Below are 8626 nucleotides of genomic sequence, written 5' to 3'. Positions count from 1 at the left end.
CTCTACTGTTTTATCCTGTGAAGGTACTGAAAATCCTGTGATATGTATTTAATAAAAGCGTATTCACTGAATTAATAGAAAAGTCTTGTTCCCCTCACGTGGCACAAATCCATGTCACCTAAAATATTTTTGTTGTTTTCAAAATTCACGATGTGAATTTTTGCTTATAAATATACTCAGCAGGTATATGTTCTTATATACGAAAACAAAGTATAGATAAGAACAAGTCGATATAATTGAATTTGATCTAATTCAAAATAGGTTTCTATTATTAATTAGGTGTATAAGGTCAAGTTAACCTAAAAATGGCAGAGAGTCAAAAACAACCGGAAGAAACAACGAAACCAATATTTCGTAATCTAACAGCTGATGATCCGGAACCAGAAACGACTCTAATAGAGAGTCTCTGCATGAATTGTGGAAAAAATGTAACGTATCGTAAATTTAAAGAAACTTATTTATGATATTTCATGACGTATTATTTTGTAAACACAGGGCACCACCAGATTACTCCTAACAAGAATTCCACACTACAAAGATGTTGTGGTAATGTCCTTTGATTGCGAGCATTGTGGCTACCAAAATAATGAGATACAGAACAGTGGAAAAATTGCAGACAAAGGAATTAGAATAACACTGCAAGTTAAAACACCCAGAGATTTGAATCGACAGGTCATTAAATCTGATTACACCAGAGTACAAATTCCATCTTTGGACTTTGAAATTCCCTCTAGATCACAAAAAGGGGAGATTACAACAATTGAAGGTATAATAGAAAGAGCCATCAATGGATTAGAGCAAGATCAACCAGAAAGAAGAGAAAAATATCCAAGCTCTGCTGCTCAAATTGATCAATTTCTTGAGAAAATGAGGAAGCTTAAATCTTTGGATGAACCTTTCACTATAATATTTGAAGACATATCAGGAGAATTTCATATAGAAAATCCAAGTATACCACTGAAAGATGAGGGATGCATTGTAACAAGATTTAAGAGAACAACAGAGCAAGATCATATTTTAGGGATTTATACTGAAAATTCAAATGATGTATTATTGAAACCTATAGAGGAAGGAGAATTTCCATTGGAGGAAATTGAAAGCGAAGTTCTTTCTTTCCAAACAAATTGTCCAGAATGTAACTGTCCATGTGAAACTAACATGAAGATGACCAGTATCCTTTTTTGTACAATCTAAAATATTTATTAAGTGTAATAGTTAAATGTTATTCATCCTTAAATGAATGCATAGATATTCCTTACTTTAAGGAAGTGGTAATTATGGCAACAGTTTGTGAATCTTGTGGCCACAAAACAAACGAAGTTAAAAGCGGCGGAGGCATCGAACCGGAAGGAGTTAAAATAGAAGTAACCGTCGTAGGAAAAGAGGATTTTAGCCGCGATCTATTGAAATCTGAGACTTGTCATATGCAAGTACCTGAACTGGAACTAGAAGTTGGCCCTGCTACTTTAGGTGGAAGATTTACTACCATAGAAGGCATTTTAATGGCAATTAAAGATCAATTGTCAACATCAACAGCTTTTACTGGCGACAGTACATTACCTGAAACTGTTAACAAAATGGATACTTTAATATCTAATCTGAACAAGGTATTGGAAGGAAATCTAAAAATAACTTTGATATTAGATGATCCAGCAGGCAACAGCTATATACAGAGTCTCTCAGATGATGGGCTTGACAGTGGTCTAAAGATCACCAAATATAAAAGGACTTTTGAACAAAACGAAGAACTTGGATTAAATGATATGAAAGTTGAAAACTACTAATCATTCATCCATAGATACATCCTTATCAACAATGTCAATACAATGTATTATATCTGTACGCGGAGAATGTATTATAAATGTACACTGTGTTGTAAATACAAATTTTGCAATCTTGTTGCAAAATTTTTTATTAAAATTTGGATTTCTATTACTCTCCCCTTTACCTTGTTTATTCTTAAATTTTGAAGTTTGTATTTCATATAGTGAAAATATTCACACGATCGGTATAGCGTCGAGCTTTTTTAATTTCGGAAGTCTCCTGATGACTTGACTCCGCCACGATTCCACGTCTATATTTTCGCAAATCGGATTGTTGATGAACAATAAATCTTCGAGATTTGGTATTTCTTGCAATCGATTAAACTCCGCCCAGTCTTTTACCAAATTGTTAGACATATAAAGCACCTTCAGTGCTTTCAAAACGTTAACACCTTTAATCTTCTCGATCAAATTGTAAGATATCCATAGTTCTTCTAAATGTTCACCGACTGCTTCTAATCCAGAAAATGTTTTGATATAGTTTCGGCCCACAGACAGAATCCTCAAATTTTTCAAAGAGTTGATACCAGTGATTCTCTCTATCATATTTGTCGAAAGCGATAGTTTTCTAAAAATGAAGGAAGTTTTTATTTACGCGTAAAAAAGTAACTTCACAATAACTGTAACTGACTCTACAGCAGCCAGTGAAGCTAAATTATTATCCATTTTTTCAATTGGAGGCCACTGAAAGGACAAAATAATTTCTTTCTGTTCACTGGCAGTTAAACCAGTTTTCTCCTCCCATCGTTGAATAGCTTCCTTACAGGTTGTGGCTTTAGCCTACGTAAAATATTCGTTATGAAAAAATCGCGAAAATAAATATTGCCATACGTTCGAAAAATAATACATACCATAATTATGGTTACTCAAGTAATAGAGCGCAATGTCTGACGCTTAGAGTATTTGTTAAGACAAATTTTCATAGATCTTGCATAACAAAATTATAAACAATATATGATCGCGGTAACCGGCAGTCAACTTTATTTCTCATTTAAAAACGGAAATTTCATTAATCTCACGTTCACGGTTATTTATTCCAAGTGACATTAATTTGGAGTTAAAATTAACTCAACTATGAATTAAATCTATCCGTAAAATGTGTTCAACTATTATGGTCGTAAATTTGCCAATATTAATGACGCTGCAAACGAATCATCAGATGCAGATTAATTCATTTTCTTCGCCTTGAATTTACTGGATAATGGATCTCAACGACAAGATTGATATTGATCAACCATTATGGGATCAATCTACCTACATTGGTAGGTGGAAACACGCTGCTTTCATTAGCGATAGCCGTACAGTATTCGTGCCCGAAAAAGAATTATGGAAGGCGAAACAATTCTGTGATGATTATAGGTATTTGAAATAGATCTTAAATGATATAAATCCTTCAATTTCAATTGGATTTAACATACATTTAGAGATGGAAAAGTACCCCCGGATACTACAATGAAGGACGTTATTCATGCAAAACAGCTTAGAGATAGTGCGTTCCATCCGGATAACGGTGAATTAATGCACGTTATTGGCAGAATGTCCTTTCAATTACCTTCTTCAATTATAATTACAACGGCGATGCTAACATATTACAAGTAAATTGTTCGAAATGTCTTTCTACAATCCGATTAATTAAAATCTGTATCATACATTGTGTGTAATTGTTAGAAGTACCGTTGCTACCGTATTGTGTCAGATAGTAAACCAGACACAAAATGCTATCGTAAATTACTCGAACAGAAATGCGATGGAAGGAGTTGATAAACACGATTCAAGCTCAATTAAAACTGCTTTCTTATGTGCAATAATAGCAAGTTCTGCAGTGGCTATTGGTTGTAGAAGAATACTGCATCGGAGAGAACCTATCATTTGTTGTAGAAGAACGCTGCATCGGAGAGAATCTGTCATTTCAGTTAGTTCCTTAATATTCCATTCTCATATCATGATCTTCGTTGTAACATGTTCCTTTTTGATTATTTTTTCTATTAGAGATGCGTACCATTTTTCGCAGTTACTGCAGGTCATATCGTAAATGTGCCACTAATGCGTCAGAAAGAAATAAAGTCGGGCATTCCGGTATTTATCGAAGGTGCAGAAAAGCCTTTCATGCAGTCTAGGGTAGCAGCAGTGATTGGCATTTCCGAATGTATTATCACCAGAATAGGCATGTCCCTCCCATGTTTGCTCTTTATTCCAGTCATAACGCAAACAATTAAGCAGTATTGTTTCTATCAACGTAGGCCGTGGATTCGATACCCTATCGAAATTGTCTTGTGCGCAGTTGGGTAATTTGCATCTTTAGCTTCGACATTTTTCGATTCAAACGATTTGTCGCTGACTGTAATTTATTTCCGTAGCTGCTTGATTTCAATTCCTTCATCCCTTGCATTGTTTCCTCGATATAAGTAAGTAACGTGATATTCGTGGAATGCTAACGAATATAAAAATTTAAAAATATGTTTCAAACGTTAAGCTCCATGAGGACAAAATGGTTGAAGTTATGCCCAAAGGACTACGAAGAATTTAAAAGAACTAACAAAGAAGATGTAGACAGAATCTATTACTATAAAGGACTATGACATAGGGAGTTATCCTGTATTTTAGCAGAGTATTTCCGTTTGTATAGTTTGTTTAAGTAACTATTACCGCCGATGTATCACGGATATAGTGCGAAAATATTTGTATTTAATTAAAAAGTTCTTATTAATAAAATACACCATACTAAATACAATTAATGAACTATATCTACATTTTTCTTCTTTTTTTTCATTTTCATAGGCATAGGTCCCGGCATTTTGAATACTGTGCTATAAAAAAATCACAAACAAAAAATATGAATCAGTTTTCAGCACTTCTATAGTATTACTGTAATTAGATAATGCTATTAAGGAACTTACTGACAAGTAGTACATATTGGACTGAATTTGCAAAATACTGTCAAACAGAAATTATCATCATTATACCATATGTATTTGCATGGTAATATTAAGACAACATTGGATTTTTTTTCTTACTTGACAAGCATATGGAGCATACATAGCCGATGTCTATAAGTTCTTGATGGCAAAAACACGCGGCGCGATAATCCACCTTCACAGGTGGCGGTAATACTAATTTCGACCTAATATTCGGATCTGGCAGAAATATCCACTAAAACAAATAAATGTTTACATATTAATATGTTTTATTAATATGAAAAAATATTTCTCTTACTAATAAATATTGTAGCAGTCCACTTAATTGTGGAACTTTTAAATAATTTCCACCAGTTATATCACAGCCTTGCTGAAGTAAGGTCAACTCTTGATCTAAACTGCAGACATCCAATATTATTCCCTAAAAATTTCAGAGAGATGCAGTTAGTTTACATGCCCTCTTATAAAGTATGAATGAGCAAAATTATAATAAACCATTTTCTGAGCAGTGAAGAATATGTTCATGTAATTCATATACTGCATTGCAGAGTCATTGCTTGCAGTGATAATAAGAATTCTGGAATACAATTTTTCAACTGCAACCTTTTCTCTTTCCAATCTTGCAACATAGCACAATGCCATGGTCAGTGCCCCAGATATCAGACTTTCTCCATTTAATGGTTTATCCATAGAGATTTCATTGATAACTTGTTGTAGTTGATGTCTTACAGTACGTTCTACCATAGTGAACTTTTCATACTGTCCATCGATTTGTCTAATCTCTGATGGTTTCTCGCAAGGATACAAAAATGTTGCTCCGTGGCTGTGGCATGCTATCACTGCTAACTGATTATTAGATGACTGCATTAAGTGGGCATTTGCAAACACTATAGTGGAATCTAAACATTGGGTCAATATCCTTGTTTCTTGTTTCACGATTCTTTGCATTGGGTTCACATCTAACACGATTAACAGTAAACTCGTTTCTATTTCTGAAAGGAAATGTAAATAAATATAAATCGTAAGCCTTCGCAGATGGTTCTCTTTCAAAGAACAAGGTTGGAGGTTAAATAGCCTACACTTACCGCTTGCCATTATGAATTGCGCCGAAATACTGCAGTTATTATTTGTAACAGTCACAAACACTGGTCTTTTGACATTTTTTACAAATTCATCACAATTCTCTCACTTTATTCACTAATTTTAGTAAATGAGTATGCAATCGTAAACAAAGCGTGCAGACTTTCGAAGTGTCGAACCAACACTAACGTGCTGTATTATCCACGCTAGATTAAAGAATGTTGACGCTTCTACTCATTTAACGTTTAAGATTGACAGAAAAAGGTCAAAGAATTAAATTATAATTAAAATCATGAATGAATGAAGCATGTAAATACTCATGATTATTTCGTACCGAACCAATGGATCATTCGTCGACCCAACCACTTGGTTCGAATATTAATTAATTCAACCAAGCGCGTCTAACTAAGAAATATCATTTTTTCGTCAGATGAAATCATGCAGTGGAGACTTAAAAATAATGCAAATAGTAAGCAATTTCTTTAAAAGTTCCCGCGTGATATTTCGCAGTTGGTTACAGACGTGCGCAAGTAATCCATGCGAAAACGCGCATGCTGGCATACGTATTTTGCTGTACGTTACAACCGATTGGGTGGAGAGAAACGGAACGAACTAAACATCATTGAGGTCATTGGGTTGTCTTTGAAAGGTTATCGAACGTCGTCTCCTCGAATTTGAAATCAATCACACTTGTGCCCGAAGTACCCAGTGAACATGTTGCCCCGTTTTCTGAAGCCCACGTTGACCGTCGCTCAGCAAGGAGCGAAGCGACTATCAACCAGTGCCACAGTGAGTTTTTTCAAAATTACAATGTATTCTAATGACTTTCCTTCTCTTCTGCTTATACGTTTCGTGACACATCATCGATACCGATTAAATTTTTTACGAAGCTTCGATATAGCGAATCATTTTTTGCACCATACTTCATTGTATGGAAGTATCATAGTACAGTTATGCAACCGCAAATATAGTTTGCTGTGAAGTATGTACGAAAAAATACATTGCTATTGTAAGCTGAACGTATAACGTTACTGTTAATGAAATTGCTATTATACAACAATGTCAGTCGGAACGTGGTCGATGTTCGTTTGACACGATTCACAGAATTTCAACGCGAGATAGGATTCTGCATAGAATTCTGCAGAAAAGTTATTGTCGAAAGAAATTGCTAATTTCTATTAATTACTATGTTATCTTTTAGCGCAATGCCAAGGTCGCCGTCATGGGCGCCAGCGGTGGAATTGGGCAACCGCTATCGCTGCTCTTGAAACAATCGCCCCTCGTAACCGAATTATCATTATATGACATCGTGAACACGCCAGGTGTCGCTGCTGATCTTTCTCACATGGACACGGCGGCAAAAGTAAAAGCTTTCACCGGTCCTAACGAGTTGAAAGATTCAGTTAAAGGAGCACAGGTATGTTTTACAACTATTTTAGTAGAATAACGTTTTTGCTTGAAGAAGAATTTTTTTCTTTAACTATTAAACCTTTCTAGGTGGTAATAATACCTGCCGGTGTACCACGTAAACCAGGAATGACTAGGGATGATCTATTCAATACGAATGCCTCTATAGTAAGGGATCTTGCTCAGGCTGTGGCTGAAATGGCCCCAAAGGCACTTATTGCCATTATTTCTAATCCAGTTAACAGCACTGTGCCTATTGCTAGCGAAGTATTGCAAAAAGCTGGTGTCTACGATCCTAAGAGGGTATTTGGTGTGACCACGCTGGACGTCGTCAGGGCAAACGCGTTCATCTCTGAAGCAAAAGTTAGATTTACTTTAAATAACATTTAGTAGAAAGAATTTATTATTGCTGCTTGAAGCAAAGTTATCTACTTTGAATCTCTTCTTCAGGGTCTTGATCCGCAACAGACGTCGGTGCCAGTTATCGGAGGTCACAGCGGTATCACTATTATTCCACTGCTCTCACAGTGCAAACCATCAGTCTCCTTCCCAGAAGATAAAGTGAAAGCTCTCACTTTACGTATCCAGGAAGCTGGTACAGAGGTTGTCAAAGCAAAGGCTGGTACCGGTTCTGCCACGCTTTCGATGGCGTACGCGGGTGCTCGATTCGGTATATCGTTGATCAGAGCGTTGAATGGGGAACAGAACATCGTAGAATGCTCCTACGTCAGATCTGATGTTACAGCGGCTAAATATTTCTCGACGCCTATTCTGCTGGGCGTAAGTGCGATTTATAAACGACGAAACGCGTATTCGTATGCAAAATATTATGTTCTCGTTGCGATTTCAGAAACAAGGAGTTGAGAAGAATCTCGGTCTTGGAACGCTTAACAGCTACGAGAAGAAACTCTTGGAGGAAGCTATTCCAGAACTCAAGAAGAATATTCAGAAAGGAGAAGATTTCGTGAACAAGAAGTGAATACTGGATATCGAGACACTAGATAGAGGCGTGATCAATAACAATCGAAAAGAAATCGAAGACTCAGTATTTGTTGTTGAAAATGTTTGCGTTGTACGCAAACGAAGAGATAATTAAAAAAGGTTTAATCCTTTATAAATAGATGAACTTACATCGTGTACAGTGTAGATAAAAGTAAAACTGATTTGTAATCAACAATGAGTAAAGAAACGTACAAAACCTGAAAGGCAGAAAGGAACATTTTATTATCTAATAAATAATACTCATGTTTAAGTCTTATTCAAAGATAAAACAAATATCGAAACGTTAAAATGTGATGTAGCTAAGTTAAAAATAAACGCCTTTTGATCAGAAACAAAATTATTTTCATTATTTCCTTTACCATTATTCTATCATTTTTATTAGCATTTTATATGATAAAA

The 8626-nt window shown here is 35.4% G+C and overlaps 5 protein-coding genes across 7 annotated transcripts; 3 read left to right on the top strand and 2 right to left on the bottom strand.

The window, feature by feature from the left end:
- Positions 1-47: 47 nt before the first annotated feature.
- LOC128879038 (zinc finger protein ZPR1) lies at positions 48-1926 on the top strand. 3 transcript variants are annotated; one of them, XM_054127831.1, is made up of 4 exons: positions 48-183; positions 280-428; positions 496-1171; positions 1249-1926. In XM_054127831.1, the coding sequence occupies exons 2-4, from the start codon at positions 306-308 to the stop codon at positions 1782-1784; spliced, it is 1335 nt and encodes a 444-aa protein (XP_053983806.1). In that variant the 5' UTR covers positions 48-183; positions 280-305; the 3' UTR covers positions 1785-1926. The 3 variants fall into 3 exon arrangements, with proteins under 3 accessions (XP_053983806.1, XP_053983803.1, XP_053983804.1); XM_054127828.1 differs by having other exon boundaries at positions 60-183; positions 262-428; XM_054127829.1 differs by lacking the exon at positions 48-183 and having other exon boundaries at positions 205-428.
- On the bottom strand, positions 1883-2672 carry LOC128878475 (dynein axonemal light chain 1-like). The gene is made up of 3 exons (XM_054126708.1): positions 2655-2672; positions 2455-2603; positions 1883-2391 (listed from the first exon to the last, which is right to left on the bottom strand). Exons 1-3 carry the CDS (start codon positions 2670-2672, stop codon positions 1998-2000), a joined length of 561 nt encoding a protein of 186 aa, XP_053982683.1. The 3' UTR covers positions 1883-1997.
- Positions 2487-4402, top strand: LOC128879047 (sideroflexin-2-like). The gene is made up of 6 exons (XM_054127849.1): positions 2487-3182; positions 3248-3418; positions 3492-3735; positions 3813-4108; positions 4181-4228; positions 4297-4402. Exons 1-6 carry the CDS (start codon positions 3025-3027, stop codon positions 4400-4402), a joined length of 1023 nt encoding a protein of 340 aa, XP_053983824.1. The 5' UTR covers positions 2487-3024.
- An 84-nt stretch (positions 4403-4486) lies between these two features.
- LOC128879045 (general transcription factor IIH subunit 3) lies at positions 4487-6245 on the bottom strand. Its single transcript, XM_054127845.1, has 6 exons — positions 5824-6245; positions 5234-5730; positions 5037-5159; positions 4838-4973; positions 4721-4757; positions 4487-4630 (listed from the first exon to the last, which is right to left on the bottom strand). The coding sequence occupies exons 1-6, from the start codon at positions 5831-5833 to the stop codon at positions 4555-4557; spliced, it is 879 nt and encodes a 292-aa protein (XP_053983820.1). The 5' UTR covers positions 5834-6245; the 3' UTR covers positions 4487-4554.
- A 148-nt stretch (positions 6246-6393) lies between these two features.
- LOC128879043 (malate dehydrogenase, mitochondrial) lies at positions 6394-8564 on the top strand. Its single transcript, XM_054127841.1, has 5 exons — positions 6394-6607; positions 7020-7235; positions 7316-7588; positions 7676-8005; positions 8076-8564. The coding sequence occupies exons 1-5, from the start codon at positions 6533-6535 to the stop codon at positions 8202-8204; spliced, it is 1023 nt and encodes a 340-aa protein (XP_053983816.1). The 5' UTR covers positions 6394-6532; the 3' UTR covers positions 8205-8564.
- Positions 8565-8626: the final 62 nt, after the last annotated feature.

Source organism: Hylaeus volcanicus, chromosome 6 (assembly GCF_026283585.1).
Source record: "Hylaeus volcanicus isolate JK05 chromosome 6, UHH_iyHylVolc1.0_haploid, whole genome shotgun sequence".
In the NCBI taxonomy this organism is placed as follows: domain Eukaryota; kingdom Metazoa; phylum Arthropoda; class Insecta; order Hymenoptera; family Colletidae; genus Hylaeus; species Hylaeus volcanicus.
The sequence above is the reverse complement of the archived record's forward strand: the minus strand, read 5'-3'. Positions and strand labels throughout refer to the sequence as shown.

What these genes read in the sequence shown, in the direction of transcription:
- LOC128879038 (XM_054127831.1), top strand. Translation starts at nt 306, where the DNA reads ATGGCAGAGAGTCAAAAACAACCGGAAGAAACAACGAAACCAATATTT. An exon ending in GCATGAATTGTGGAAAAAAT is followed by an intron (nt 429 to 495) that starts GTAACGTATCGT and finishes TTGTAAACACAG; the next exon opens with GGCACCACCAGATTACTCCT. An exon ending in AACTAACATGAAGATGACCA is followed by an intron (nt 1,172 to 1,248) that starts GTATCCTTTTTT and finishes ATGAATGCATAG; the next exon opens with ATATTCCTTACTTTAAGGAA.
- LOC128878475 (XM_054126708.1), bottom strand. An exon ending in GCTTCACTGGCTGCTGTAGA is followed by an intron (nt 2,392 to 2,454) that starts GTCAGTTACAGT and finishes CTTCATTTTTAG; the next exon opens with AAAACTATCGCTTTCGACAA.
- LOC128879047 (XM_054127849.1), top strand. Translation starts at nt 3,025, where the DNA reads ATGGATCTCAACGACAAGATTGATATTGATCAACCATTATGGGATCAA. An exon ending in GGAGAGAATCTGTCATTTCA is followed by an intron (nt 3,736 to 3,812) that starts GTTAGTTCCTTA and finishes TTTTTCTATTAG; the next exon opens with AGATGCGTACCATTTTTCGC. An exon ending in GCATTGTTTCCTCGATATAA is followed by an intron (nt 4,229 to 4,296) that starts GTAAGTAACGTG and finishes TCAAACGTTAAG; the next exon opens with CTCCATGAGGACAAAATGGT.
- LOC128879045 (XM_054127845.1), bottom strand. An exon ending in TCTTCACTGCTCAGAAAATG is followed by an intron (nt 5,160 to 5,233) that starts GTTTATTATAAT and finishes TGAAATTTTTAG; the next exon opens with GGAATAATATTGGATGTCTG. An exon ending in CCAATATGTACTACTTGTCA is followed by an intron (nt 4,631 to 4,720) that starts GTAAGTTCCTTA and finishes ATTTTTTTATAG; the next exon opens with CACAGTATTCAAAATGCCGG.
- LOC128879043 (XM_054127841.1), top strand. Translation starts at nt 6,533, where the DNA reads ATGTTGCCCCGTTTTCTGAAGCCCACGTTGACCGTCGCTCAGCAAGGA. An exon ending in GACTATCAACCAGTGCCACA is followed by an intron (nt 6,608 to 7,019) that starts GTGAGTTTTTTC and finishes GTTATCTTTTAG; the next exon opens with CGCAATGCCAAGGTCGCCGT. An exon ending in CGACGCCTATTCTGCTGGGC is followed by an intron (nt 8,006 to 8,075) that starts GTAAGTGCGATT and finishes TTGCGATTTCAG; the next exon opens with AAACAAGGAGTTGAGAAGAA.